This window comes from Phallusia mammillata, chromosome 1 (genome assembly GCF_965637545.1).
Source record: "Phallusia mammillata chromosome 1, kaPhaMamm4.hap1.1, whole genome shotgun sequence".
Taxonomy (NCBI): domain Eukaryota; kingdom Metazoa; phylum Chordata; class Ascidiacea; order Phlebobranchia; family Ascidiidae; genus Phallusia; species Phallusia mammillata.
This window is the reverse complement of record NC_137252.1, coordinates 31,500,948-31,527,468: the sequence shown is the minus strand read 5'-3', so window position 1 is coordinate 31,527,468 and position 26,521 is coordinate 31,500,948. Positions and strand designations below refer to the sequence as shown.

Below are 26,521 nucleotides of genomic sequence, written 5' to 3'. Positions count from 1 at the left end.
CCCGAACCCTATTGGACCAAAAAAATTGTGCGGATTTATCGACATCCACAGGTTCAAGCCGTATCACATTTTAAATCATTTGTACCTCAAGTTTTGTGCTAATTATACGAAGATCCGTATTAGCCGAATCTGGTTTACTGCATATTCGATTGGTTATTTAAAGAAAAATAGGTCCACTTAGCAATGCACAAACACAAGTATCTGACGTCAGGTTATAAGACTAGTACACCACAGAAACCTTCGTTTGTAGTGCCCAGCAACATACAAAAACGTTTGAAACTTTGGGGGCTGGTGGGGTAAATACTGGGGTTAGAAAGACAAACTTCAGGGAAAACTTTAATAAGAAAATCAACAAAAACCAACCACTTCGAGAGCCAGACTCGATCGAGCTTCACTCTGTCTATGCATTTGAGCAATTTCAAGTTCAAGCTGAAAGATACGCTCCATTTCCTCCTGTTCCGCTTCATTGAGTTCCATCTCGACCTCTTCTTCTTCCTCTCCTGTGTTCGAGAATGTTCTCTTGTTCACGGTTGAGTAAGCACTGTCGATGTCAGCCGAGTCGATCACAGCATCGAGGGAGGCTAAGGCCGAAGCCTAAAAGTATGGTTTAAAATTTAATTGTAGTGCAACAGTTTTATTGATATATAAGCTAGATCAAAATCCCTATTAAAAGCAGCATATTTACTGGCTAAATTTATGTGTTGACATTATTAACGGTTTCAAAATCTAAATTGATATACAAAACAACTTGACAACAAAAACAGAGAAATTTTTGTCCAACATTTTTCTTGCTTATTAACCGTAAACCATTTGGTAAAACCGCCTTTCAAAATTTTATGTGTGAAGGGCTTTTAATTTTCCTAAAGGCCCTGTTGACAAACTTGCTGAACATTTTTGGGATTTATAGACCCGCTGAATTAACCTAATGGGCCACAAGAGGACCTGCCAACCACAAGTTGAGTACCTCTGCCCCAATCCTAATAAGTCATGATACTTGCATCCCTTAGTAACAGTTCTTACTCCCCTTAGGAACGCGTTTAACCCTATAGGTGATACCCCTAGTTTTGGGGATTGCTTCCAACATACCAACCTACCTTATTCCAGGCATAAATAAATACATATTTAATGTTACTTTCGTTCGAAAAAGCAAAAGTTACTGCACTGGATACAAACTTACATGTTCTCCATCAATTGATTTACGTTGTGTCGCAAATTCCTCCGCAGGAGGAGAAAGTGGGGGAGGTGGGGGAGGAGAGGGAAGAGCATTATTTTGCTCCTGATCGACCGCAGCAGCTTCCTTTGCCAACTCCGCTTCACGGGCCATCTTGAATAAGTAAGGGATATAAGATGTCAGTAATAAAACATTAAAGCGCCGACATATTTGTAAAAAAATAGCTTAGGGTTCCTACGGTACTGACAAAGATTTAAACATACAATAACGTGTATAAAATGTACACGTAACGTTTAAGGATAAAAAATGCAATGATTTAAAAACGGTTGTTATTACACCTAAAAGCAACTGTTTAAAAAAATTAAATGAACAACATTTGATGCAAATGTGGAGGTAAATGTAAGAAAGTAAAAAACGTATAATTTATTTGCAAACCACGGGACGATTTCCGTAAATTTAAGGCTCACTCACCCGCTCTCGTTCTTCCTGTTCTTTACGTTTTCTCTCCTCAGCTTCACGAGCAAGTCTTTCTCGTTCTAATCGGGCCTTTAACGAAACAAAATATTAGACGTTTAATGTGACTTTGTGAAAAAGGTAATTGCACTGTTTTGAAACAAAAGAGAAAGAGAAAAAAGGCAAACCTGTTCTTCTCTCTGCTTTCTCTCCCTTTCCATCTGTTCCTTGAGTGCTTTAAGTTGTCTGTGTTTTTCCAACAAAACCTAAAATTGTAAAAAAGTGTCAAATAAGCAATAACCACTAACATAAAACTTCGTATGGCTTAATATTCTTCAAATCAGGAACAGTACTAAATTGATAAAATTATATTTGTAAAACCTCCCATATGCGTTGAAAACTTTAAAACTAATTTACTCAAGAACAGTTAATAGAGCGAAAGTGGTTTAAAGCGCCATTGTTTGAAACGCTGAGTTCAAATAAAAAGACTTCCAAAATTAAACAATGAGTAATTTATTCGGAAACATTGGGATGAAAACAAGAAAGGTTTTGAAAAAACAATGAATATTTTTTAGGAGAAGGTTTTAAAACACTGACAAAAAATCGATTTTGTGCGCTGAAATACTGGATTTTGAACAAAAACGGTTTTGGAAACACTGAAAAGCAATTTTATTCAAGCGTGAACTTACCTTGAACATTTTTCTAGCAGCTCGACCTCTCGTATATTTCTGCAGCACAATGGTTGCTTCGACCCGTTTTCTTTCTCGTTCTCGCTTTTCGGCCAGCAGAACTTGAAAAAGTTTTCTCGCTTTTCGACCCCTTTCAAATTTCTGCATGGTCAGGATTGCCTTGTAAGCTCGTTTAAATTTTCTTCTTGCTACAAATCCCTGTAAAAAAGGTAAAAAAGTAAGTTTTTTTTTTCGAGTAAGTATTTTAAATTTTTTTCTATTTTGTAAACGTTTGATAAAACTAATTCACTACATTTTGCTAAACTTTTATATTTTGTTAAAGTTACATTAAGATAATGCGTTCCAGTTTAAACGTGTAACTTGACAGGACATTTCGGGTCCTCAACACATTTTTCTGATTTAACTATCGGTTAAAATTTAAACTCCTAACTTTATTTACTTTTTTGTTAAGTTCAATTTTAATCCTACATTTTATTACTTTTTGCACATAAAGAATAATAAATGCTTTTTATTAGTGATGCACCGAGTTTTGGTTGGCCGAAACATTTCGGCCGAATGCGCTGTTTTTCGATGTTTCGGTTTCGGCCAGAACTTTTTTGAAAATTCGGCCGAAACCGAACTTTTTTATTGCATGGAATTAATGCCCAAACTATCATTTTCACCAATACGAAACGTCATAAATCAACTAATTGTTGATTCTAAATCTATAAAATACGAGCCACGTTGTCTGCAATATATTGCAAGTTTAGTAAAGCTTCCGCATTGTGGAAGTGATTTTGATTTGTCATATTTCACTTCACTTGCATCAACGACACAGTTCAGTTGAAAACAGCCGCGTAGTTGGCTTTGGTCAACCCTTTAAATCTAAGCCAGCCCAACTTTAAATCTAAGTTCACTCCGAGCCGAGTTTTAAAAAGAAAGTCCAATGGTAAAACAACACCCACCCGGACGAATCGTTGTGCATGTACGCAGCTCGATTTCAAACGGAGAAAATATTTTCGCGCCGCAACAGCTCTCATCACTGATTGGATGATAATAACGGCACCTGACACTTTCTCAAAGCGCGCCTTTTCCAGCTTCTGCTCAAGAATCTCTTTCACAAATGCCTGAAAAACGTCAATAAGGTGCATTTTATTGTAAACATTGTGATACAGGTTTGGTATGCTGTTATGCTATGTTACGCAACAGCAGATGCCAGGGGAAAAAGATAGAAGTGTTGTAATTGTTGATAATAAGACAAAATAAAGACTCTAGTCACTGGTGAGATTCAATTTTTTTGTTAGCCGGTTCTATCACAAAAGTCACATTTTTCAACCGGTTCTGTTACAAAAAGTCCATTGACAGTAACCGGCGTAATATACTAACCGGTTCGCTGATCTCAATAAATGTCGTAAGACGGTTCTATAGAACCGGAGCGAACCGGCTGAATCCCACCACTGACTCTAGTCAAAAATCAGGACATTTCTCAGAAATATGGACAATATTTTTTCATTTTTTAAGATATTGCTTTTTAAAGTAAGGAAAAGCCTTAGAAATAAGAAAGGTATGGCCATTAGGGGACTCCATTTTTTTTCAAAACTGGCACAGATTGAAGAGAGTTTTTGCAAACAAAAACCACGACGTACCTTAGTGTGCCCAAGTCGCCAGTTGGTGCCTTCAGGGTCAACTTGATTTAAAACTTCCTTGCTGTGATCACGTGGTTCTTTGTCGGATGCGAGCGCGCAAATCATTCCGTACCTAAAATCAGCGATAAAGTTTTTCTTAAAGTATAACATTGTAATCGGCAAAGCTCATTTTCTCGACTGTACTTGTGTTAGTTGTAAAACATCATGTTTAAAATCGTGAATGTTTGTTAAATATTGCTTGTTCAAGAAAAATCTCAAACCAAATCCTGCTAGTGGATTTTGGTAAAGACGTATTTTATCATACCAACGGTCACAAAAGGTATTTGGTAACATTTTGACGGGCCGTATATCGCTTTTAATCAACCGGAATCAGACAACGCTTTTATTGAACCGTAAAATAGGTGAATTCTTGTCATTTAGTTTTGTTACTTCGTCACTTTGGAACCAAGCACTAGCAACCCATAATACACAAAAATGTGTCTTTAGAAATATTACCAAAGCTATTACAGAACAAAACTTAGACAAGAGCCATTACGAATAAAAAAGCTGCAGACAGTGCACATTTTTTTACATCTCAGACATTTAAGGTCTTATCCATTGAGCTGGTGACAAGACATATCCAGAAATATTACACAGTATATCAAATAAATATTACACAAGTGTCAGTCATTTTTGCGTTCAAGTATGCAACGGCTTGCAAAGTCAAAAACAATGCAGCAAAGGACCTGTCCAGGAAGTCTTTGTACGGTCTCCTTACAGGAAATCCTGCTTTTCGAACCCGCACGGTCTCAAGCATACCCGAGTAGCGGAGTTGGTTAAGAACAATGCCTGGATTGAAGTTTTCTGGAACCTACAGGAAGAAGCAAGAATTAGCGGGGAATTTCTACTGAGCGCTGCTTTGAATCCTCAAATGTTATTGTCTCGTTCAAAGCTTCTATAGGGCAAAGGTTCTTAATTTTTTTATTATAGATATTCTTAAGATAAAACAGATGAATTTTAAATACCCAGTTTTTCAAAAACTAAAATTACCAACTATGACGTCACAAAAGCATGACACCACGCAACTGATTATTTGGATGAGTAAAACCTAAATTAGGCCTGAAATATAGAGTTACCAAGGTTAAAATACGCTACAAATGTTGCGTGACGTCATGCTTTTGTGACGTCATAGTTGATAATTTTAGTTTTTGAAGTGCAAGCCAGGCCCGAATCAAGCCAGTTTTATTTTATTCCCAAACCTGACCCAAATAGCCCGGCCTGATCTACATTCAGAGTACAACAAAATTTTTGTCGTTACCTTTTCCAAATTCGGTTTTACGCATCGCACAAAGAACGGACTTGCTGACGACAATCGTTCCATCAGAGCATGTAGCGATTTCTGCAAAGGAAAAGTGGTTGGGTTAGGATTCAAACTTTGTTCTGTATGCTTGTTAACTATCGACAAAAAGTTGTGTAAAAATGCTTACTTTGAAATGTCCACTTGCGGTCACGGCAGACTGCTTTTTCCGAGCCTTTCCGGAGTCTTCCGAATTTCCCCGAACTTTCTCGAACATGTCGTATATGAGGTCACAGCTAAAAAAATGAACACGTGTTTTTGGCGGTATTCAAGCTGTAGTTTAACCTTTTGTGCAAAGGGTAAGAAAGCTTGTATGTATTGAATGATGTATCCTGTTGTAGACCTTTTACCGGGCACTATTGTACTTATCAGTACAGAGTGTCGAATAATTTGAAACCGTATTGTCACAGCCATTGTTGAAACGTCCGCAATATAATGTACAACCTATACAAGGTCTTTGGCAGTTTTTTTTTATGAAGTTACTTTTCAAGTCAGTGTCGTGTGTTGCTAAAAACTCAGTAGATAATGTTACCTTGAGTCTTTTAACAACCCGAGAAGATCATCTCTAAATGTATCTCTGTTTTTCTCCAAAAAACCGTCGATGTCGTAAAGAACCTTTAAAAAAAAGAAGTTTTACGCCCTGAACTTAGCTATAGACTTAAATACATGCTATTCAAACGTCTAATTATGCAAATAGCCAACATTTTACAACAAATGAGCACGATATGCAACTTCAATGGCAATTTTATTCTCACTTAATCTTTTTTTTAATCCTTGTCTTATGTACCAAAGCCAAGAAACATGCATTAAGGTTTTGTTTAAAAAATATAAACTTTTCATTGGAAAAAAAGAAATTTCCGTTTGAAAAGTTGTAAACAGTGCCACTTGCATTAAGACAAAAAGTACATGATGCCTTATATTAGTAGCAGTAAGTTATTGGATGTAGTGCTTTGTATATATCGACCAGTGTGTACACAAATACGAACATTTGTGTTGACAAAACAAGTCTTACCTCTCCCGCGTAATGTTTGATGCCGAATTTGTTTCCTGTGACACGCGGTTTCACGTAAAACGCGTTTTTCTGCGGAAAATAAACAAGGGCATTGAGTAGTGGAAGATAACAATCTAACATACTGTTTTTTGAAGACGAAAAACCACCATACTAAAGGGTCAAGGGTTATAGGTTGTTTTGGAGTTTTTACCACATAATCAGTGGTGGAATTCAATTTTTTTTGTCAGCCGGTTCTATCACAAAAGTCATAGTTTTCAGCCAATTCTGTTACAAAAAGTCCATTGAAAGTAATGCTCACCGGTTCGCTGATATCATAAAATTTCGTGAGACGGTTTTATAGAACCGGTGCGAACCGGCTGAATCCCACCACTGCGCATAACGCAAACTAATGATCGCAAAATTTAACCAAGGAAAAAATACTTTTTTTCACACAGTTTTAAATATCAGGTTCTGACAAATTACGTTTTTTAATCTAATGTAGATATTTGGTAGCAAGTAAAAAAATAACACAAGGTTTTGAGGCAAATATACGTTTGAAAAGATGTGAATTTCACACACAACAAAACAACACACGGAAGCAGACCACTCAGCATATTTGGTATATCAGTCAGCAAGTTTCGTTGTATCTTGGAAAAGTTTAGAACGTCACACAAACTGCAGATTGCCAGTTCATTTTTTGGCAAGAAGTTACCACTAAAACGAAACTGATTTCCTGGTAAACTTCTTTGGCTTAAATGTTGCCCCAATGACCCGATTGTGAGTCATGGTTTACTTTGCAGATAAAAAGTGGTGACCATTTAAAACCAAAAACTATTTGACAATAAAAAATTCTTGGTAAGGCAGTATATTAGTGTAATTTATAGCCAGTATTTCAGTGCTGCACCTATATACATTTTTTTTTTTCAGGGCCAAAAAGGCCAATTACCCATAAAAGCTTACAAAATCCAGCAGAAGCAATTTTGGTTTTAACTTTTCAATGTTTCTATCATTAACATTAAACGAAACATTAGAAGTGGTATACTAAATAAGATAAGATTGCTTATTTATTAATTGAAATTTAACAACCATAAATTGTATGCCAAAAATATGGCATTTACGGCATTTTTTTGCAGTTTGGTGTTTGTCAAGTCTAGTATACACAAGATGACAACAAATTTACATTTTTTTATCCTAAGGCTATAATTATTTGTCGGGCGGACTTAACAAATACCAAGGTTAACCAACATCCAGGCGCAGACGTTTAATCATTCGCTCTAACCATCATCAGTGCAGATCACCAACTCTGGCAGTTGATTTGTTAATTAAACTACTTATCGAGTCTGTGTATATTGTACCCAAGCTTATACCAAACTGTAGTTCAGCAGTTTTCAACTCTACTTACTGCATGTTGGCTGTGGAGTTTCTGCAGCAGGGATTTATCCGTTCCTTTGGGAAATCTGCTCTCTTCGTTGATGAGTGAAATTAATCCTAAGTTCTTCTCAACTAGATCCAGACATTCACTATTATCTGACCACTGTACGTCGCACCAGTCTATGCCCTCCCTGTGAAATTAAGTTCATTAAAATCTTTGCTTAATCATCTTGGAATTTTTATTGTACATGTCACATCTTAGGGTTTTACTGTACTAATATTTATGACAGTAGAACGATGTGTCTAAACTTAAAAATGTATTGATCTATTGGTCAAAAACAAAATAGCAAAAGATCAATTTTCGGTTGTTTATGTCAGTCTGATTCTAGTGCCATTCGGCCATTTAAAATAACAAAATCGACGTTGAAAACGGTTGTATTACAGTTTTGTTGGATTTTTTAACAAAAACAATCTGGTTTTACACCATAATTTTAACTGTAATTGGCGTTCAAATAAAAAATAATTTAGATGTTGGATTTTTGTTCCATATGATGCAGAATACACTTTTTAGTGCCCCTCAGTGTAACTCTAAATTCTAATATATTGTAGCAACTGACTTGTTATATTCAATTTGTTCCAAACTGAAAATGTGACGGTTGAAAAACTCCTGAAGCTTCTCGTTGGCAAAGTTAATGCAGAACTGTTCAAATCGGTTCACCTAAAAAAAATGGTAACTTTAAAGTTGTTAGTCTTGCACCTAAAACACAGCAACCATTTTTGGTAAGGCTGAAATATAGTTCAAAACAGTGTGCACTGTCTGCATCAAATAATTTATTGGCTTAAAGTTTTTACATTAATGTTGAAATGTTTTAAAGCACACGACATTTATACACGCAATCTACATCCAGTCGGAACATTATTTAACAGGCACAGTTGTTATAAAGTGCATATACTTACGGCAAAGTTTTCGAAACCGAAGATATCCAAGATGCCGATAAAATGAAAATCATCCGGCCCCTTGATTCTGTGGTTTACTCTGGAGATAATCCAACGAAACAATTGAGAGTATAGCGCCATGGAAAGGGAGTCACGTGAGTCGCAAGCCTGCCAATCACAGAGCAGTAAAGTTTAAACGCGCCAATGTGTGACTTTTAAATTAGGCAAGGTTCATTTAAACACAGAAAAAAGCTGTTGGGTTTTTTTCGCTGCAAAAATATGAACCGTATATGGTATACGCAATAAAACATACAATGAGTATAAACTGCCGTAAGTCGTAAATTTAAGCAGTTCCTAACCTCGTTTGGGGTAATTCCACCAAAACATTACGAAGAAAATCAAAATACTTATATATTTACCCCCTGTACCTTCTAGAAGCACGAAGCACCAAAGGGGTATGATATATGGTGTTAAAATAATTGGTTGTTTGGGTTTAATTGTAAACGTTTATCAAAGTCACACTTTATCGACAGCGCAACAAAGTATCTTAGCTCATTTTACGGTTTTAATTACAAGACTGTTTTCTTTTTTCAATTTTGTTTTTTTAGGTTCCATGGTTTACTGTGCGTGAGAACTATTCAACAATTGGCGAGTCACGGTGACGCAATTCCGTAATTTGCTGAGTCATTAAGTCAGCAGCGTTCAAACTAATTTGCGTTCGCTCAATGACGTCCAGGGTTTACTTTTATGTGAAGTCATACTCATTGTTCTTTTATGAAAAGTTAAAAATGTTGATTGGGGTTCTAAAGAGCAATCTCTGCAAATAGTTTGTTAACTTCGCAAATGTGAAAGTTTAGGGTGCTCCAATAACAAAAAACATTTTTTTTCAATTTTAAGTTTTGCTCAAAGCCACCTAAAAAAATAAAAAGTAGAGCAAATCATCTTTAATTTATCATACTGTTTTCATTATAAGCTCTTTAAAAAATATCTATTTTACTTAAACAGCAAATATTGCGTTAGTATTCAGCAAATTACAATGCAACCAGTTATAACCTGCTTTACTTAAAATTAATGTGAAATATTCCATTAAAATACAGTGCAAAAACATTTTCCGTAAGTCGTTGCACCCCTAACCTGATCAACACTCTGTGGCGATGTGATATTTTCTCCCCGCAACTTCATCGTTTTCTCCTTCATCACAGCTTCAAGTCTTTCACTGTCAATTCCGAGAAGCTGAGATGTTTGGTCCACCACTGTAAATTGCAAAGTCAATTTATGTCAACATCATTTCAAGCTTACCATTAATATTTTTGATCATAGTACGCCAGGCTAATCAAACGCGTTGCACTGAATCAAGTTTTTGGGGGACTGTGTATGCCGTGATCGCTGGTCTGTATGAACGCTGCAGGGCTGACCCAGTAGCCTAATGAATTTATGTTCAAGTAACAAACGCTGTTTTATTATTTGCACTTCGTAGTGAGTGTTTGGTTGGATGTGCTAACAGTAAAAGACATTAACTATATTTTGTTACAAATATAACCATTGTAGCCTCTCATATTACTAATGATGGCATGAGCATTTGCCGAAACGTTTGCATAATAAGGCATGACGCTTTTTACGTCTATTTGAATCGTTATATTCGTCAATAAATAAGAAGAAACTATAGAAACATGAATCAAGTTTATGTCACTATGTGCTGTCAAAAAAGCTACGTTCTTAAGCTTCGTGCAGTCAGACACAACGAATTTCACGATTTTGTTAACAAAGTGATTTACCATGTAGGTTTGTTACAGTTTACCGCATCAAGCGTGCCCGGAACCCGCTCAGAAAACGCAAGTGACATATTGGCATATTTTGAACAAAACACCAACTGCATTGTGATACACCACACAGCAGAAACCACACAGGAAAAAGTACTTCCACATCACATGCTACAACGTGGCAGGTGGCCAAGTCGAATTGAACAGTGCGGAAATTAATCACACAAATATATACACAACACAATAATAGCATGCACTAATAGAGCAATAGCTTGGTATCTGATGTAAATGCCAGTGTTAGTGAAATCACTACAAATCAATTCATGTAGTTTGGCAGCCAATTAGGCACAAATTAATTTGGATAAATGATGGTCTTGAATGGTAGTTTAATTGGAATTTAATTGCCAGGGAATTTGCATAAAGCAAATGTTGTTTTCAATTTACGACATTGTGGAGAATTTACATTTGTAATTTGCTCATGGGCTGCATGTTTTGTTTACAATTTACTGCAACGTTTGGAATTTGTTTTTCAAATCTAGAAGTTGTTCAACGTAAACCAATGCTTTGGTAAATGCCAAAACGTAACAATAAAGTAAATATATTGACTTGCATATCTCTTATATCTTTTTTAAAACAAATGAAAAGGTAATCGCTGACTACAATGATAAAATCTATCTAATTTTTCCATCTTAAAAACACATGAAAAAACACTACCTACAAATTATTTTTATGTCTAACTGATCATAATTTAATCACCATAAACAAGAATTACGCTTATGGTGTACTACTGTAGTCAAGATTTTAAACAAAATCTCGTAACTATTGGCACACAAAATGATTAAATTTCCGTGGATATTAATTGCGGTGATGGGACTTAGTGCAAACGCCACTCTACGGCCAGTGCGGCAAAAATATTAGTCGCAAATCTTCAGAAATTATGCGGTGGAGTTAATTCCATGCATGCAATGACGTCACTACGAGTGCTACGGCAACGGTATCACTACTACAGGGAAAGTACCTGGTAAACTGCGTGGAGGCAAAATCGCTTTTCCTATACCGGAGGCGAAAACAAGGTTTTCAGTTGATAAATGAAAATAAAAGTGAAAAAAAAAAGAAATAGGAAGAAAAATAAATTTGTTATGTTTGAAAGTTGAAAAATATTCCCAATTGCACAATAAAGTAGACGGTATTGTTAAAAATTTGAAAATAACGTTCAGAAAACTAAAGAATAGTTTAAGGAGAGCATAAAAAGTAAATTCCTAAAGACAGTCTATAACTAAATATTGTGAAGTTAATCTTAGCAACAGTGTTAAAAGATTGCAGTAACTTTATATCTTCGCACAACATGAAAAGAATAGAGATGTAACATTGTTGTAATTTTAGGTCAAATCTTCAAAAAAATATTAAGTTGAGGTTTTTCACATCCTTTTAAGTGAACTTTGTTTAGGTTTTTGATGATAACCATATAGGTCAAGCATTAAGATAGGAAACTTACCGTCCATTTCGACCACTTGGGCACCACCAGCATTTGCAAAAGCCACATTTCCTAGTTGCAATATTCCAGCCAACACGCTCTTCATATCCTCACGTTGGCCATCTTTAAAGCCAATAGTCACAAGGGATTGCTGCAAAAACAATATTACACAGTTTCAGAAATACACAATGACACACTTCTATTCACTAGTTGCAGAGTGTGAGTCCCGAAAAGACTCCTGTCGTAGGTTCGAATCCCACCACAGGCTAGATTTTTTTTTCTAGCCTAGGCCTTGCCATGTGGGAATGCTTTGGTACCGACTGATTCGGTATGAAGCCTTCGATGGGCCTGGCATACCACGATGATCAGTTCCATTCATAGTTCAGTAAGGACGGCATAGTTTTATTTCCCTGTTGGTGCTAGTTTATAGACGCACAAGTGTGTTTATGTGTCACCGATTTTTTCGCTTTATAAGAATAATTGTGTTTCAAGATATGCCATTATCCTGATGAATGCGTCCCGTATGGGACATCAAAACGTCGGTTGTTTATAATAGTACTGCTGGAAGAGCCAATACTCATCTAGTCATTATGCCTGGCAGCAACAACTCATAAGAAGTTTGAATGATAAACCATTAGTACTGTGTGAGTGTTTGAACTGAACAGAATCTATTTAAATAAAAACTGAAGATGCTAGTCAGGCGAAATGTTTATTTTCCATGTAAATTCATTGACTAATTCTGTTTCCCAGAAAAAAGTTTGCGTTCTTGGTAAAATGTCGGGTAACTGTTATGGATTAGCAACCGTGTTTTTTTACCATTACGGAACTGCATGAAACAAAAGTTTCACATTACCCTACTTGGAAGTGTTGTACGAACACTTGGCTAGTAGTTTTGCATACAAGCAGTTGGCAAACGACCGTGGTTAAGTTTTTAGCCAGAAATGAACCTGACGTCATTCCGTTAAATTTGTAATTGTTGGCAAATTGGCTGCTTCTTAACGTTATGTGCGATTTTTGGACATTTTTCTTGGGTATCGGTTTACTACGTCACCTTTTTCTTGTGATTTGTTCGCAAACACAATATATTCAATGCAGTCTTGTTTCAGAACAGTATACAGTAAATCTCGATTAATCCGGATCTTCGCCCATTTCGGACAAAACTTGAGGTACAAATGATTCGTAACGTGGTAAGGCTTAAACTATTTGACATCGGTTAACCAGGATTTTCGCCTAATCCGGACAAATTTTTGGTCCAAATGGGTCCGGATTAACCGAAGTTTACTAGTATAGTTCTTTATTTTCAAGCAAATTTTAGGCGCACAGTTAGGCCAGCCAATGTATGTTATTGAAAAAAGTCGTTCCCTGGTCCAAAAATGTCAAACCAACGCAATTAAAAAAATTCATCAATCGTCCCACCCCAGCGAGGGTTATCAATCATTGTGACGTCACAAAGTGGCATCTCGAACATTTACGACCTGTGGAGTTGGCACAGTAACGCCGACGTCATTATTTCCGAACACGAATTCGAAATGGCATCGTTCAAATAAGGTCACTACGCAACCAAACTTTCGAAGAAGTTTTACCCAGTAATGGCAAATTTCTAAACGATGCTCTTCTGTTTTCGGGCAACCAGTTATTTTATTTTAAAGGATTTGCTCATTTCTGAGTATTTGTTAGGTTAATGTTGATTAATTGTTGGAATAAAAGCACGTTCTAGTTTAAATAATGGTTTATAAGGACACAATTTCTTTAAAAAATGTTCAGAAGATAGTTATGCCATTATCATCAATGAATTAAAGCTTTAACATTAAACTACAGGTAAACATACATTATTACGCACGAGACGTAAAAATTAGAGACAAATTCTCAAAAATATAAAATAGACTTGAACATTGTACAATTGAAAGTCAAATTTATATATTTTCCAATCTATTTTTCACTTTCTTGCTACACATCTGCACATGTTTATAAATTAAAAAAATCAACAACAATATTCCTATAGCCTATAACCCTTATGACTGGCAAACTTTTGCCTATCATGGTCGCTTTATAAAATTGTAGCTCACATACCTCAAACTGTTCCCAGTCTTTGACGTCATCAAGTGTTGGATCAGAGTCGCATCCTGATTGGTTGAGATAATGATATTCGGAAGGTTCACGCAGATGGAGCTTTTCTGTAAACAAAGTTTGTAGACAACTAATTCTTGCATTAATTTTGTGTAAAAAAAAAACAATAATTGATTATGGTATGGCTGTCTGCCTCGCAAGTCTGATTATAATTCTAATACATCAGTTTTTTTAAGTTTTGGTCTGAGGGGATGCAGTCCAATTATTATTAATCAAACAAATTTATTGGTTAGTTAGTTTACAGACACTGACTATGCTTTTATAGCGAAATACATTTCTCTAATATAAAAAAGCTAACAGATTTTAACATGGAGATACACGTTTCCAAACTGGTGGTATAATTTATTGGTTATTCAGCAATTGTAAATGGTATTATTTCTGAAAAAAACTCTTGCAACGTTTATCTGGATTGGTAAGCTTGTGTCGTTTTGGACACTGAACAAGGCAAATACGTTACACCAAAATACAGTATAAAGACTTGGTTGTTTATTAACTGAAAGAAAAGGTCCAACACAGTGAATAAACATAAAATGTCAGTCCGTTAGTGGTTTGTATGTTAAAAAACTTGTGTCGATGGGATTCGAACCCGCGAACTTTCGGGTGTCAACTTTTCTTACCTCTTTCGTCTTGAGATAATCCACGAACGAGCTGGTAGAAAATATGGTAGTTTCTTTCACCGGGATTCTGACGAACAACTCTGTGCTGTAAAACAATTTCCATGGTTAGCCTCGGTGCAGTTGAAAATTTATTCGCATACGCTATTCAAGCTTTAGACAAGAATGAACATATTTGAATTTAAGTCCATTTAAATGGTCAATAAAAACGCTCTTTGCTATACAGTTTAAAGCTATAGAAACTATTGAAGCTCCAGAACAGAATGCAATAATTTGAATTCAAGCGCATTTAAAAGTTCAATAAAAACTGAATTTCACGTATTTAACGTAAATGAATAAGAAATAAATTGAAAAGCAAAACTAACCTTTTCTAGTAGATCTGATTTGTGGATGAAAGTAAAAGCCTTCGAGTAAAGGAAAACGAAATAAACAGTGGTGCTTTTAGTATAAAACGTCAAATGCTATAGTAATTTCTCGTCAGTTTAGCAAATCGAATAAATCAATCCATTTTTAGGATTTTAAAAAGAAATCCTATTTATCTTTATGTTGTTGAGTCTAAAATTTCAACAAATTATGGTAATGTTTAGCAAAGGCACTCAAAATGGAAACAAGTCAAAAAGAAAATTCCCTCTGTACATTATACATTAAAATATATCAATAACAATTAGAAGGATACAGTCTGTAATCCGAGCTCCTTTGATCTGACCAGCCTCGCTAAACAGAAGTTGGATAAATTTGCCAAATCGACTGGAATTATTGTTGTACACTGTCTTTGCGTTCCCAAGGGCTTCCAGTAATGGACTGCTCTCCAAAATCGACTGCTCAATCGAACGACCATTTTCCTTTGATGGTCTGGGAAAGATATAAGGTTTACATTGATGATACACTAAATAGAATTATCTTGGTAAAACCAGTGCATCAATTTATAACACGACTTAAGGAAGCTTAAAGGACATTTAAACACTAAAACTAATGCATTAATTAATAACACAACTTAAGGAAGCCTAAAGGACATTTCAACACTTAAATGTTCAAAAAACGTTGAAAAAAAAGCTACACAGTAAGCACACTGCTATCATTTTCATTCCTAAAAACTAATTCACACATAGCCTAATTACGTCACGCCGGTTATAATTACGTCACAGACGAGTGGCAGACGGCACTTACTCGGTTTTACCCGAAGCTTTGCTGACGTGAGACAGGTAACTGAGCATGAATTTGGTCGTCTCCGTTTTTCCGGCTCCACTCTCCCCACTGAACAGATGGAAAAGGTTAAGAAGGTTAATGCAGGATTTTTGTATGCACAGCAGTTCTGTATATGGAATGGGTAAATGGGTTTAACTGTAGGCCGTTGGGGTTTGCCGATCAGGTTAAGTGTTGGTTCTATTGAGTGACACTTTGACCTAATTAGGCGTACTTATATGTGGATTTATGAATGTAAAAAAAATTGAAAACGTGAATTTAGATTTTTAGGTAATTTTAAAATATTTGAAGAGTGGCAAACTACAAAAACGTTTTTTTCTGTTTCCTTTTAAAATCTTTGCCATTTATTACATAATTTATGTATATTTGAATTAGAAATTTTGTGTAACGAACCAACATGCATTAAAATTGCTTGTTTTTTTAACAAATTCTCAATCTGGTTCAGACGTTAATTCTTAGAGCTGAAAATTTGTTTTAATTTCTTATTTTAAACTATTTGCAAGTTTTGAACAATTTAGGATTGATAACACAGCTTGAAAATAAAGGTTGGACGCATATCCTAATGATGTCCTTCATACAGATTAACCTTTCCGTCAATTAAAATCCTTATAGCAGGTCCAACAAATGCTAATTCAACGACCAATTACCTAAGGTCATAATAAGGTCACGATAGCCCAGAATGCCGTGATTTCCAGAGAAGACCTGCTTTCGCGTTGGCACATATGCAAAAAAGGATAGCCATGCCGGGAAAGTCCCTGTATTGACGCAGTTTCTGACACGAGTCAAAGAAAAACGAAATTTCACCGAAATGTTTCTTCTGCTGGCAGATGGTTAGGGTTGGGAAGCCAAGAATCGCCTTACTACGTGCACGTTTAATTGTAAAGGTAGAAGAAAATCAATTCTGATTTACCCAGTAATCGACTTCGTATGGCGTACTTTATCTCGTCTAGAACCTGCTGGTTCAAGCACAATATGCAACCGGCTGTACCCTGTTAGGTTGTGCGTTCGGTTGCGATCCTACGGCAGAATATACCCAGAACACTCCAAGCATCATTTAAACAACAAGACACTTGAATTGATAACCCATATTTTTTGGTGTCTTGGTTGTTTTACGAAACCGTTCAACAATAATAATTTGATGAAGAAAAATTGCAAACAAAATTTGGCTTGATGTTTGTTTCGCGTTGCCTGGACAAAGTTACAAAACTTTTATTAATTCCATTAATTTATTCCAAGGAAAATAACGGCCTAAATAGATTTAAAATGCGACATGCTTTATTAATCAAACGTTTCGGCAAATGGTAATGCCATCAGAAGTGATATGAGGTGCCACATCAGTTTCTATTTGGGCCGTTTTTCCTCATTAGACTCACGAGCAGGTCCGTGTAGTGACCCAAAACTTTCATTGTTACGAATTGATCAACCTACATGCCCGAGAATACTATCAACATACGCAGCAACGTAACATAAACATTCCGAGGGCTTGACGGGTAACTAATTGACGTAAGGAATCACGTCACGCCTTAAGTACGGTATTGTTTCCTGATGTGACATCACGGAACGTTCGATAAAACAAAACATGAGGTTGCTCAAAAAGGTTGAAGAAAAAAATGTTTATTTTCATTACTCCAATAGCGTGGCTGTTTTTTCGTTTAGGTTTTTTGAGTTGTGCAATCTATTTATGAACACAGATGACTTGATGACCTCCTTGGTAGCTTCACTATGCGCAAAAGTGTTTGCAAAATTAGTTACATTTGCATGACTTGTAAATATATGAGCAACTGCAAATAAACATATGGTATAATATATATGATAAGCAACATTTAAGGGGTCAAGTGTAGTTAGGTGGTGAAGTTTTTTTTTTATCAGCAAAATTTTTCCCGGACGTTTTTTCGTTGAAGTAAAATTCTGCTGCGCCAGCAAAAATTACCTCACAGTCAAACATAATCCGTTCTAGAGAAAAAGACAACTTTTTTAAAAGTTGAGGATTTGCGATTGCTAACAAGACAGAGAGTGACAGTAATCGTTAAAATACACTGCTAATCGGTTCTCTACGCATGTTTTTGGTATCCAATAGCCCGAGAGTGTGGTCTTAACAAACATGAGTCAACATGTTACAATTTTGAATGAAATTAGTCAAACAAATTAATTGTAACTTGACAACTTAATCTTTTAAACTGCCAACGAACGCCATTTAGCTTGGTTTTGGGGCGCTAAAACATTTCTCTACGGTGTACAAAATAACATTGCGGTTCATGTGTTAAACCAATTAACAGGTTTAGAACAAATAACGTTTCCAAACCTGATCCCATAATTTGAAATACCTACAAATAGCCAATACAGTCTTGGCATACCCAAGGTGGTTTAAAATTTCAAAACGTGTAAACATTTTGTTAATTTTGACAACCTCAATTATTATACCTGAGCAAGGGTTAATTCGTTCAGAAACGTTAAGACGTTTTGACGCACGAAAATGACACTTTTGAAAACACGAGTTGATTGGGCTATGTGTTGGAAAAATAGAGAATTTTAGGGTTCACAAGTTTTCATTTTACCAGTTTTGAACCCTAATTTTCTTATTATCATCAACTTTTTAAGCCAGTATTTTGACATTATAAACTTATTTTGAAGAATTAGCGAAGTCAATGTCATTTAAAGCAATAAAATAATTTCCATATCGTATGTAAAGTTAGGTAAATGTGACGGTAATTTTCAATCAATCATCGCAAAGCGCCAAAGTGTTCAATCTTTTTAAACCATAACAACTTAATCTTGTTAGGTGAACCAACAAAACAGGGGAAATTGTTAAACGTCCAGCTGCGGTATAACATTTCACTTAACGAGCTGAGCAAAAACCACAAACTTACTCAAAGTTGACATATACACACACATTATAAAGTTGCATTTTTAGTTAATCTTGGAAACGCATTTGAAAATACGTTCTTTCATTACCACGTTTTTTTCGAGAATTTTGCTGAACGATATTCGAAAGAAGTAAAATTAACGAAAACAACAATTCACTCAGAATTGACACAAACAAACGCATTATAAAAGTTGTATTTTTAGTTGGCTTTCAATCTTGGAACGACAAGTTAAAATTAACACGATTTTTTGAGAATTTTGCCGAATGATGTTCCAAAGTAATAAAATTAGCAAAACCGGGCAAGGATCGTGTTTTAATAACGCGCAACGTCACGTAAATAACCAGAACGTGGCCTGTCGTCATGACAACCAATAAAGAACGTTACCCGGCACGTTACAACGTCCCTATTAATTACAGCAAAAAGAAAACCAAAGAGAGAAAACTTCTTAATAAGGTATTTGCAAACTGACAAATTTTGAGACCCAAAGTGCATGGCACTAATGGCTTTTAGCCCATGTATTGCATATTTGGATTTTCGTCAGGTCAGTGGTTCTCAACTCGTTTTAGGCCATAGACCATCACTAATATTAACATAATATCGAGGACCAGTCCATTGTAAAGTAACGATAAAGACAGCAACCTCAACAAGCATATTGGCTTAAAATATATTCCTTCAATACAGAATTTCGAGGAGTGATATCAAATAACTGAAAACTAACAATATATGGTCAACAAATTGGATAAGTTTTTTTAGCATTAAGTATTCAATAAACTATTTTTAATTATATTTCCAGTTTATCGCCAAATATAGTTAACGTCCTGCGGAATATAGGTCACCAGTTGAGAACCATTGCGTTCGATCATTCATTATATTGCTTTATTCAAACGAGTGTGTATTCGAATCCAAACAATGACTGTTCAAACAATGCGTTATTTACATCAACGCCGTTATAATAGCACACGCCATCCGGCATCTAGTATTTCAGTAAGCGCGACCTTTACTTGACACTTTCCCATGACTGAATATACGACCTTACTACAACAATAATACCACTCTATCAGGCCTTAATATATATAACCCTGCATACAACCCAGAGATATGTTAATAAACAGGCAGCCTGGCATTTAAGGTAATTAGGAATAGAATGCAAATTTGGAAACACCGCACATTTAAACCTTCAACTTTCGCTGTAATGCAATTCTGTAAAAAAAGCTATTTGCCTTCATAAAGCAAGCAAACTTAATAGTTAATTTAATACAGGCTAAAAACTTTGAAGTCATCCACAGCTTTTTTAAAGATTTTCAGTTCTATTTGAATAAGACACTGATGATCCTATCAGTTAGGTGAAATAAGTTAAAAAATAGTGAAACCTTATTCGAATAGAAAAATAAGGAGGTCCCTTACCTGATCAGAACGCATTGATTCTCTTCGCGTTTCCACATACACGTGTAGCACTCATTGGATATAGCGTACACGTGCGGAGGTTCATCTCCGAGATCTTTGTTCTTGTATTTCGTGAGGACTTGATCAGAGTAAAGGTCGTGCAGGCGCTTATATGGGTTCACAGATATCAGAATGGAACCAATGTAAGTCTGAAAGTTAAAAAATTAAACCGATTACCTTTCAAAATCTTGCGTGCAACGTAATATAGCAACAGTATACGTATTTTATGTCTTTCGAGCAGTTTACTTCGTTGAAGATAGCGCATGAAAGCCCATTTTGATTTAAACTGAAATTAATAAACTACAGTCATGGGCCGTTGGTTCTGTTACGAACCTCACAAAGTTGTAAGCGGGTCCGAAATTCGAGCCCGAAACCGGCCCGAACCCGAAAGTTTAATTGACAGGTCTATAATAATGAAGACATACACAATGGACAGTAATAAGCAATGGCCTGAACAAGACCTTTTAGGGCTGTTTCGCACTAGGTAATATCCAGCAACTAGCTACTTAGCTAAGTAATATACATTTGAAAAAAAATGGGCAAAGAGTGTAAAGTCAGACCCGAATCAAGCCCCTTTGTTAAAAAAAAACAAAGCCCGAACCCGCTCTAAACTCTTGAACCACATACCAACTACAAAACATGCCAAAAACAGATTTAATAGCTTTCGAATTTCAGGGAATTACAACAAATCGAATAACACCCGATCTCGTCAAATACTTGCATATTTGGCTTTCGAATCAGTTCCTAAACTTTGTTTGTTTTTGAAAAACATTCATGTTTCTTTTCTTGTGATTCTCCTTTACGCTGTGCCAGAAATCCCAAACCAATTAGGCAACATCGTTTAGGAATGGACTTGAATTACAGACAGGGTCATAAACAAAGTTAACGGTTAAATCTGCAATCCCAATTTGCGATGTTATCGATAAGGAAGTACAAGCTTTCCGTGGCACCGTAAAACTACTTGGCAGCCCGCGAAACCGCAAAATAGTGCTTGAGAACCGCTTGGTTACCCTGCGTATCTTGGCAAATTTTCCCAGTTGTATGACAAATTACTTGCGATTAATCGATACCGCATTTCATTCTAGCGTAAACAACCAAGATGATTGATCACTAGCAGATGGTGAAAACAAGCGTTCGATTTTACCGATTAATTAACTTGCCTAATAAGCCTAATTCCGAGGGAAGCAGCATCTTTTACGTGTAGTATAATAGATCTATTGTTTATTTTCGAAATATGATACTTCAAATAACGTAACAGTTAATTACTTTTGATTTGCGAGGTCAATATATCACAATTGAGTGAATTGACTAAGAAAACCAAAATATCATAGCATTCGCATAATCTCCATGATGTAAAATAGGTTGCGGTGAATATAAGAAATACTGGGTTGAAGTTTGTATGCTCCAAAGGCATTTACTTTTCGCATATGCCTCAGTTAATGTTTCAACTTTCAAGCAAGTTTAAACTCGGCTTTATTCGAATCCTACTAACATGTCTGATAGGTATCGAAAGCAATAACAAAGTCAAGTAACCTAATCAACCCAAAATATACAACTTCTAAGATTAGACCGTTACCAAAGTAGACAACGATAACGGTACTTGGATAAATCGTATTTATCGATAGATAAACCTAAAGGCGCTTGGAAAAGTCATCAATTTCAAACCCACAATGGTACATGAAAGTCCGTTAAACTACACAAACCGATTAGCTGCGGTTATAACATGAAAAAACGTGTTAGGCTTTTAGGTAATTTTTAGTTGGTGTAACATGGGGTTGGAGGTTATATTTCTATGTTTGACGCTGTAGCGATTGCGCAATGAGGTCAAAAAGTCGATAAAAATTGGATAAAACTGGATGTGGTTGTGATTTTTTTAATCATTCAATTTTCTTTTAATTTAAGAATACCAGACAGTTATCAAAGCAACATTAAGGTAAAAACAATAACACTCCCAAACACACGTTATCTTTGAGCATGAAACAGATAAATTTGACGCATATAGGAAATAAACTTAAAATGCTTTCTCTTTTTTACCTAATTCCAAAAAATATCTTGCTTGGGGATAAATAACGCTATGCACTAACTTGCAACAAAACAATGAAAACGGGTGTTACTATTATCAAATGCACAACTGTGTAAACTGTCACGCTTAAACACTAGACAGGTCAGAAATAGTTTTGTTTAAAACAAATTTCGCCATACTTAAACTCTGTTGGGTTTACTTTAATTTTTTTAGGGTAAAAAAACTTACATAGATGTCATTGTTTTGGTATCGTGTGTTCAGGTTGCAGAGAATTGAAGCCTGATTCAGTTCGGTCATTTTGGCCATATCCGGCACACCCTCCAATAATAAGCCGTTCATGGGTTTGACCTCTGCACTGGTGACCTCTGACACCCATTTCCGATGTTCCTAGATAAACATAGAAACGTTAAGCATTTAAATGAATATAAATCTTGAAAAGCGTGAACAAAGTTATTTTTCTCTTTCACAAACTTTGTGCTAAGGTATAAATTATGTTTGAAATAAACAAAAATAGGCAGTTGACCTAAAAAGTGACAAAATGACTGTTTAAGGTAGATGGTTCTTAACCAATCCCCAGGGGTTCGGTAAGGCTGAATCAGGGTTTCGACGAAGGTCTTTTGAAGTAAAAATAGTCGGCAAACGTTTTAATCAAACTATTGCTAAAAAAGCAATTTTTATTTGCTAGACGGCAAAACATAGGAAGGTGGTTATATTTGAAGTAACCAAGATCACTGTGCGCATTGTTCGTAAGCAGCAAAACAACGAATCTTTGTTGGCAGCAAAAACGTATGGTCAAAAGCACAAAATGAGTATGAAACCTAGGATGTAACTTTTTGGGGTTCGACCAAAGGCTGAAAAATATTAAAGTATTCGGCCGTGATAAAAAGGTTAAGAAACACTGGTTTAAGGTTATTGTGTTTAAAACTGTTTGAAAACTAGCGAAATAATTACATGGAAACTCCAACGGCATTTTAACCCTTTTCCCAGTCTACTTTCCAGGGAAAGGGCAATTATTCGATCAGGTCTTCTTGAAAAGTTAGAAGGCAGCAAACACAGGAAGTAGCTAAACCCGGCCTTTGGCATTTTTCGCACCGATTGTTTTAATTTAACAAAGAAAAGTTCACAAATGACTCGACCATAAATCACTGACCAATTCAACAATAAGGTTATTATTTACTTTTGTTTTAAAGTTATTATTTAAGGTTAATTCGGATCTTTTATAACAACAGTTTTACTGATAAATGAAAACACTTTAGTAGATACCCACAATAGACGTGAAACTCGTTTGTTGAAGAAAACCAGTGCTAAAAATATATATTGTGGCTATTCTCCATTTTCCGTTCCTTATTCAAATAGAATCAAGTAGAAGGGTTTCATATGAATAAAAAAATGATGAGGGTAGTCGAAATGTATATTCAGTTGACATAAGTGACTGATTTTATTTTAACCAGGAATATTAACATCCATTGGTTTCACATATTTTAAAGGCAATAATTTTAAAACCAAACGACTGGCAGTCATTTCATTTAACATTTAAATTCGAAGTTAAGTCAAAATCCCGTGACAATGTACCGTTACCCAAAAGGTGGTCAATAGCTCAAAACATTGCATTGCTGCAAAAGAGACTTGTTTCCAAGAAACTGGCGCAGAAGCAAATTTTTTGACACCCCCCCGCCCGTTTCAAATGTTAAACTTAATGCCTTCCAGTTAGTTCGACAATGGTGAGCGTTCTAAGTATTTGCCTGGGTAGAGCTACTTACACCATACGTTATTCCTGATCCAAAAGTGCTTAATTTTCGATAGGTGGCGTAAAGAGCTGAATTATTTATTTAGCGGCTATAAATGGGTTGGGTTGGGAAATATTTACATAAAACTTTTACATTAGTAACTAATTTTTTGGGGGTTAGTTTTATTGAATTTTAAGTTCTAATACCTTACCCCAACCCTAACAGCCCTAACCGTTAGCATTTTTTGAGATATACCGTTTTGAAAATTAAGCACTTTTGGATCAGGAATAACGTATGGTGTCAGTAGCTCTACCATTTGCCTGCAGTGGCCTTTGGCACAAAGACTCAAAAATGTTCGGGCTGTCATGTCACCTGATTTTAACCTTCACTGCCAAAATAGATAATATGATTATAAAAAGAGATAGGTCAAGGTAAGCTATTTGCCATAAAGCAAGCCTATTTTAAAACAAAAGGGCTTTAAGCTTGTTAAACATGGTTTGAATGGGGTAATGAATTTGATGTTGCAATGCCAACTATGTATATGTATAGTAGCCATTAACCCTATACGATGGTGACAATAAAGACAAAAACCATGTTTCTTAACCGGATTGCTTGGCAAAAAAATAAACGGTTCCATTGTCGCTATGACGTCATAAACATCGATTAAATTTTCGTGTGAAAGAGTGACAGAAACTTCCGCGCTCAATCGTGAGACTTTGCCAATTTTCGGTGTGACATTTCAGTAACAGTACAAACGAATGCTTGGCCCTCTACAGCCGAGGTTTTGACAAAATAGCAATTGTGAAAGATTTTGCACAACAGTTTGGTCTTTATTCACGCACACCAATGCAAGCTATTCTATTAGCAAAGTTTTCATAACAAATGTGTTTAAGTGAAGTTAATTTGTGTTTATTTCGTTTAGTTAAAAAGAAATCGTAGCAGCACAAGTGCGCTAAAATATCCAAAAAGTCTAAAATAGCTGCGCAATCTGTTTAAAATGTTTGACATAAACAGGTTATATAATCTACTGGTTTTGTTTGCATTTAGTTTTTGATTGTGTCTAGCTGTACGAACAACCTAAACATACACAATAACTGTTTTTTGAGACTACAATCTTACAAGTTGGAGACAAAACACACTACAACCTTAAAAATCAACAATTATGTTTGCGTGTACAAATCAAACTTAGTGTTATTTATCTGTGCCCCGCAGTAAACAATAAAAAGCAAAAAAGGCAACTGAATTACATGTGTAGCCGGTTTACACCGCCTGCGCACCCGACAAAAAAGTAAAACCTTGGAGGAAGCAATCACTACACAGTGTAAACAAATAGGCTGACCCAGGTAGTTGCTTTACAGCAGTGCTGGTAGGAAGTCGCGTGAGTCACAGACCGGACAAACATCATGGACAACTTACTTCGCCATAGTCGCTCTTGTAAACTACTTCGACACCGTCGCACTGTTCCACAACGGCCGGCGTCCATTCGTCAGCATTCGAACCGTTGACCAGCCATACTCGTCCACCCTAGATAAAAAAGCACAGTTTGTGATGTAAAGGCAAACTTTGATGACTAACCCTGTTGTTTACAGCCTGTTAACACCCAATGTAGGATATGGCAAAGTTATCGATTGATGTGCCGCTTAGATGGGATTTCAAAAGCTTTTGGCTATTGTTAGTGTCTTGTGCCATAGTGCCTATAATCACAAACATTTCATCGACATATTTTCACTATTGGTAAAGCTTAATGCAGTTGTTAAGATGTTTTTGGTGGTGTACTTTACTTTACAACTCAATCATATTACAGGAAATTTGCAATGAAAGCCTATAAGTCAAAACCCATTTTAAGGGCTTACGTAACCACCGGTACATACAACACGTTTTTCAGACGGCCAAGTGCTTGAAAGCGGCTCCAGTAAGGAGAAACAAACATGAAGCGCAGACACTTCGAGCAATGGTGCGTTGCGTTTGGTCATCACAATCCCACGTGTATGACGACATAAATATAAGAGTTCCTCAATTTATTGTTAAACAAACCATAGTTTTTATGTTCCCTTTACGTGTCTGTGCTGTTAACTTATGCTGAACAACGGCCGAATGCTTAAATGTAACATAATGAAAAAATGCTACTTGCGTAACAAAGGGATAGTTTATTCCCGAAAAATCGATTATTTTAGCACACTTACCACGGTGGTGACGTCAGATTCCGCCATTCCTAGCAGTTTTGTTTTGATGTTTCTTAGGCAGTCTTGTTAGGTGAAAATATATCCAAAGTACTTACGAACTTATTCAAACACACATTTCCTAAATTTGTGTCATAGATTGGCTACAGATAAAATGTTTGGCCTGCAATAACAATATTTAGTCAACTGGTACCTAATTAACAGTACTACCGCTTTAAAACAGCCTTCTTGAATTGGACTAGCATTTTGGTTTAGGCTTCAATTCAATTTCTAGTCAGCTGTTTCCTGCCTCGTGTAATGCGATCAAATTTAATCCCCGTACTGTACAAAGGCAGCGTAGCTCTGTGACAATTTACGCAAATGCGCTTGGTGCCTTTGGGACACCCACTAGTTTTCCACACACTGGTTTCTCTACGGCAGCACGCGTTTTTAGAATGTACCACTTGCTAACACAACCCTCCTACAAACTGAATCTAACGCTGGTAATTGGTCGCTAGCAGTGATACCCACTTACATGAATTTAAAAGTAAAAGA

At 36.0% G+C, this 26,521-nt stretch overlaps 1 protein-coding gene across 2 annotated transcripts in view; it reads right to left on the bottom strand.

Annotated features, from left to right (window-relative positions):
- LOC145227972 (unconventional myosin-X-like) overlaps window positions 1-26,151 on the bottom strand; it is a 42,663-nt gene extending 16,512 nt beyond the window's left edge. The window contains exons 1-27 of one of the 2 annotated variants that reach the window (XM_080092942.1): window positions 25,991-26,151; window positions 25,224-25,331; window positions 22,309-22,467; window positions 20,019-20,206; window positions 15,715-15,801; window positions 15,224-15,399; window positions 14,913-14,926; window positions 14,551-14,635; window positions 13,877-13,980; window positions 11,828-11,957; window positions 11,351-11,383; window positions 9,707-9,825; window positions 8,594-8,740; window positions 8,254-8,354; window positions 7,668-7,827; window positions 6,287-6,355; window positions 5,807-5,889; window positions 5,405-5,510; window positions 5,236-5,316; window positions 4,664-4,788; window positions 3,939-4,050; window positions 3,258-3,419; window positions 2,314-2,511; window positions 1,813-1,890; window positions 1,643-1,717; window positions 1,178-1,324; window positions 364-594 (exon numbers count right to left, since the gene is read on the bottom strand). In XM_080092942.1, the coding sequence (XP_079949068.1) occupies window positions 364-594; window positions 1,178-1,324; window positions 1,643-1,717; window positions 1,813-1,890; window positions 2,314-2,511; window positions 3,258-3,419; window positions 3,939-4,050; window positions 4,664-4,788; window positions 5,236-5,316; window positions 5,405-5,510; window positions 5,807-5,889; window positions 6,287-6,355; window positions 7,668-7,827; window positions 8,254-8,354; window positions 8,594-8,740; window positions 9,707-9,825; window positions 11,351-11,383; window positions 11,828-11,957; window positions 13,877-13,980; window positions 14,551-14,635; window positions 14,913-14,926; window positions 15,224-15,399; window positions 15,715-15,801; window positions 20,019-20,206; window positions 22,309-22,467; window positions 25,224-25,331; window positions 25,991-26,017 (3,105 nt within the window). In that variant the 5' untranslated portion in view covers window positions 26,018-26,151. The remainder of the gene's footprint in view (window positions 1-363; window positions 595-1,177; window positions 1,325-1,642; window positions 1,718-1,812; window positions 1,891-2,313; window positions 2,512-3,257; window positions 3,420-3,938; window positions 4,051-4,663; window positions 4,789-5,235; window positions 5,317-5,404; window positions 5,511-5,806; window positions 5,890-6,286; window positions 6,356-7,667; window positions 7,828-8,253; window positions 8,355-8,593; window positions 8,741-9,706; window positions 9,826-11,350; window positions 11,384-11,827; window positions 11,958-13,876; window positions 13,981-14,550; window positions 14,636-14,912; window positions 14,927-15,223; window positions 15,400-15,714; window positions 15,802-20,018; window positions 20,207-22,308; window positions 22,468-25,223; window positions 25,332-25,990) is intronic. The other variant, XM_080092949.1, reaches the window with a different exon arrangement.
- Window positions 26,152-26,521: the final 370 nt, after the last annotated feature.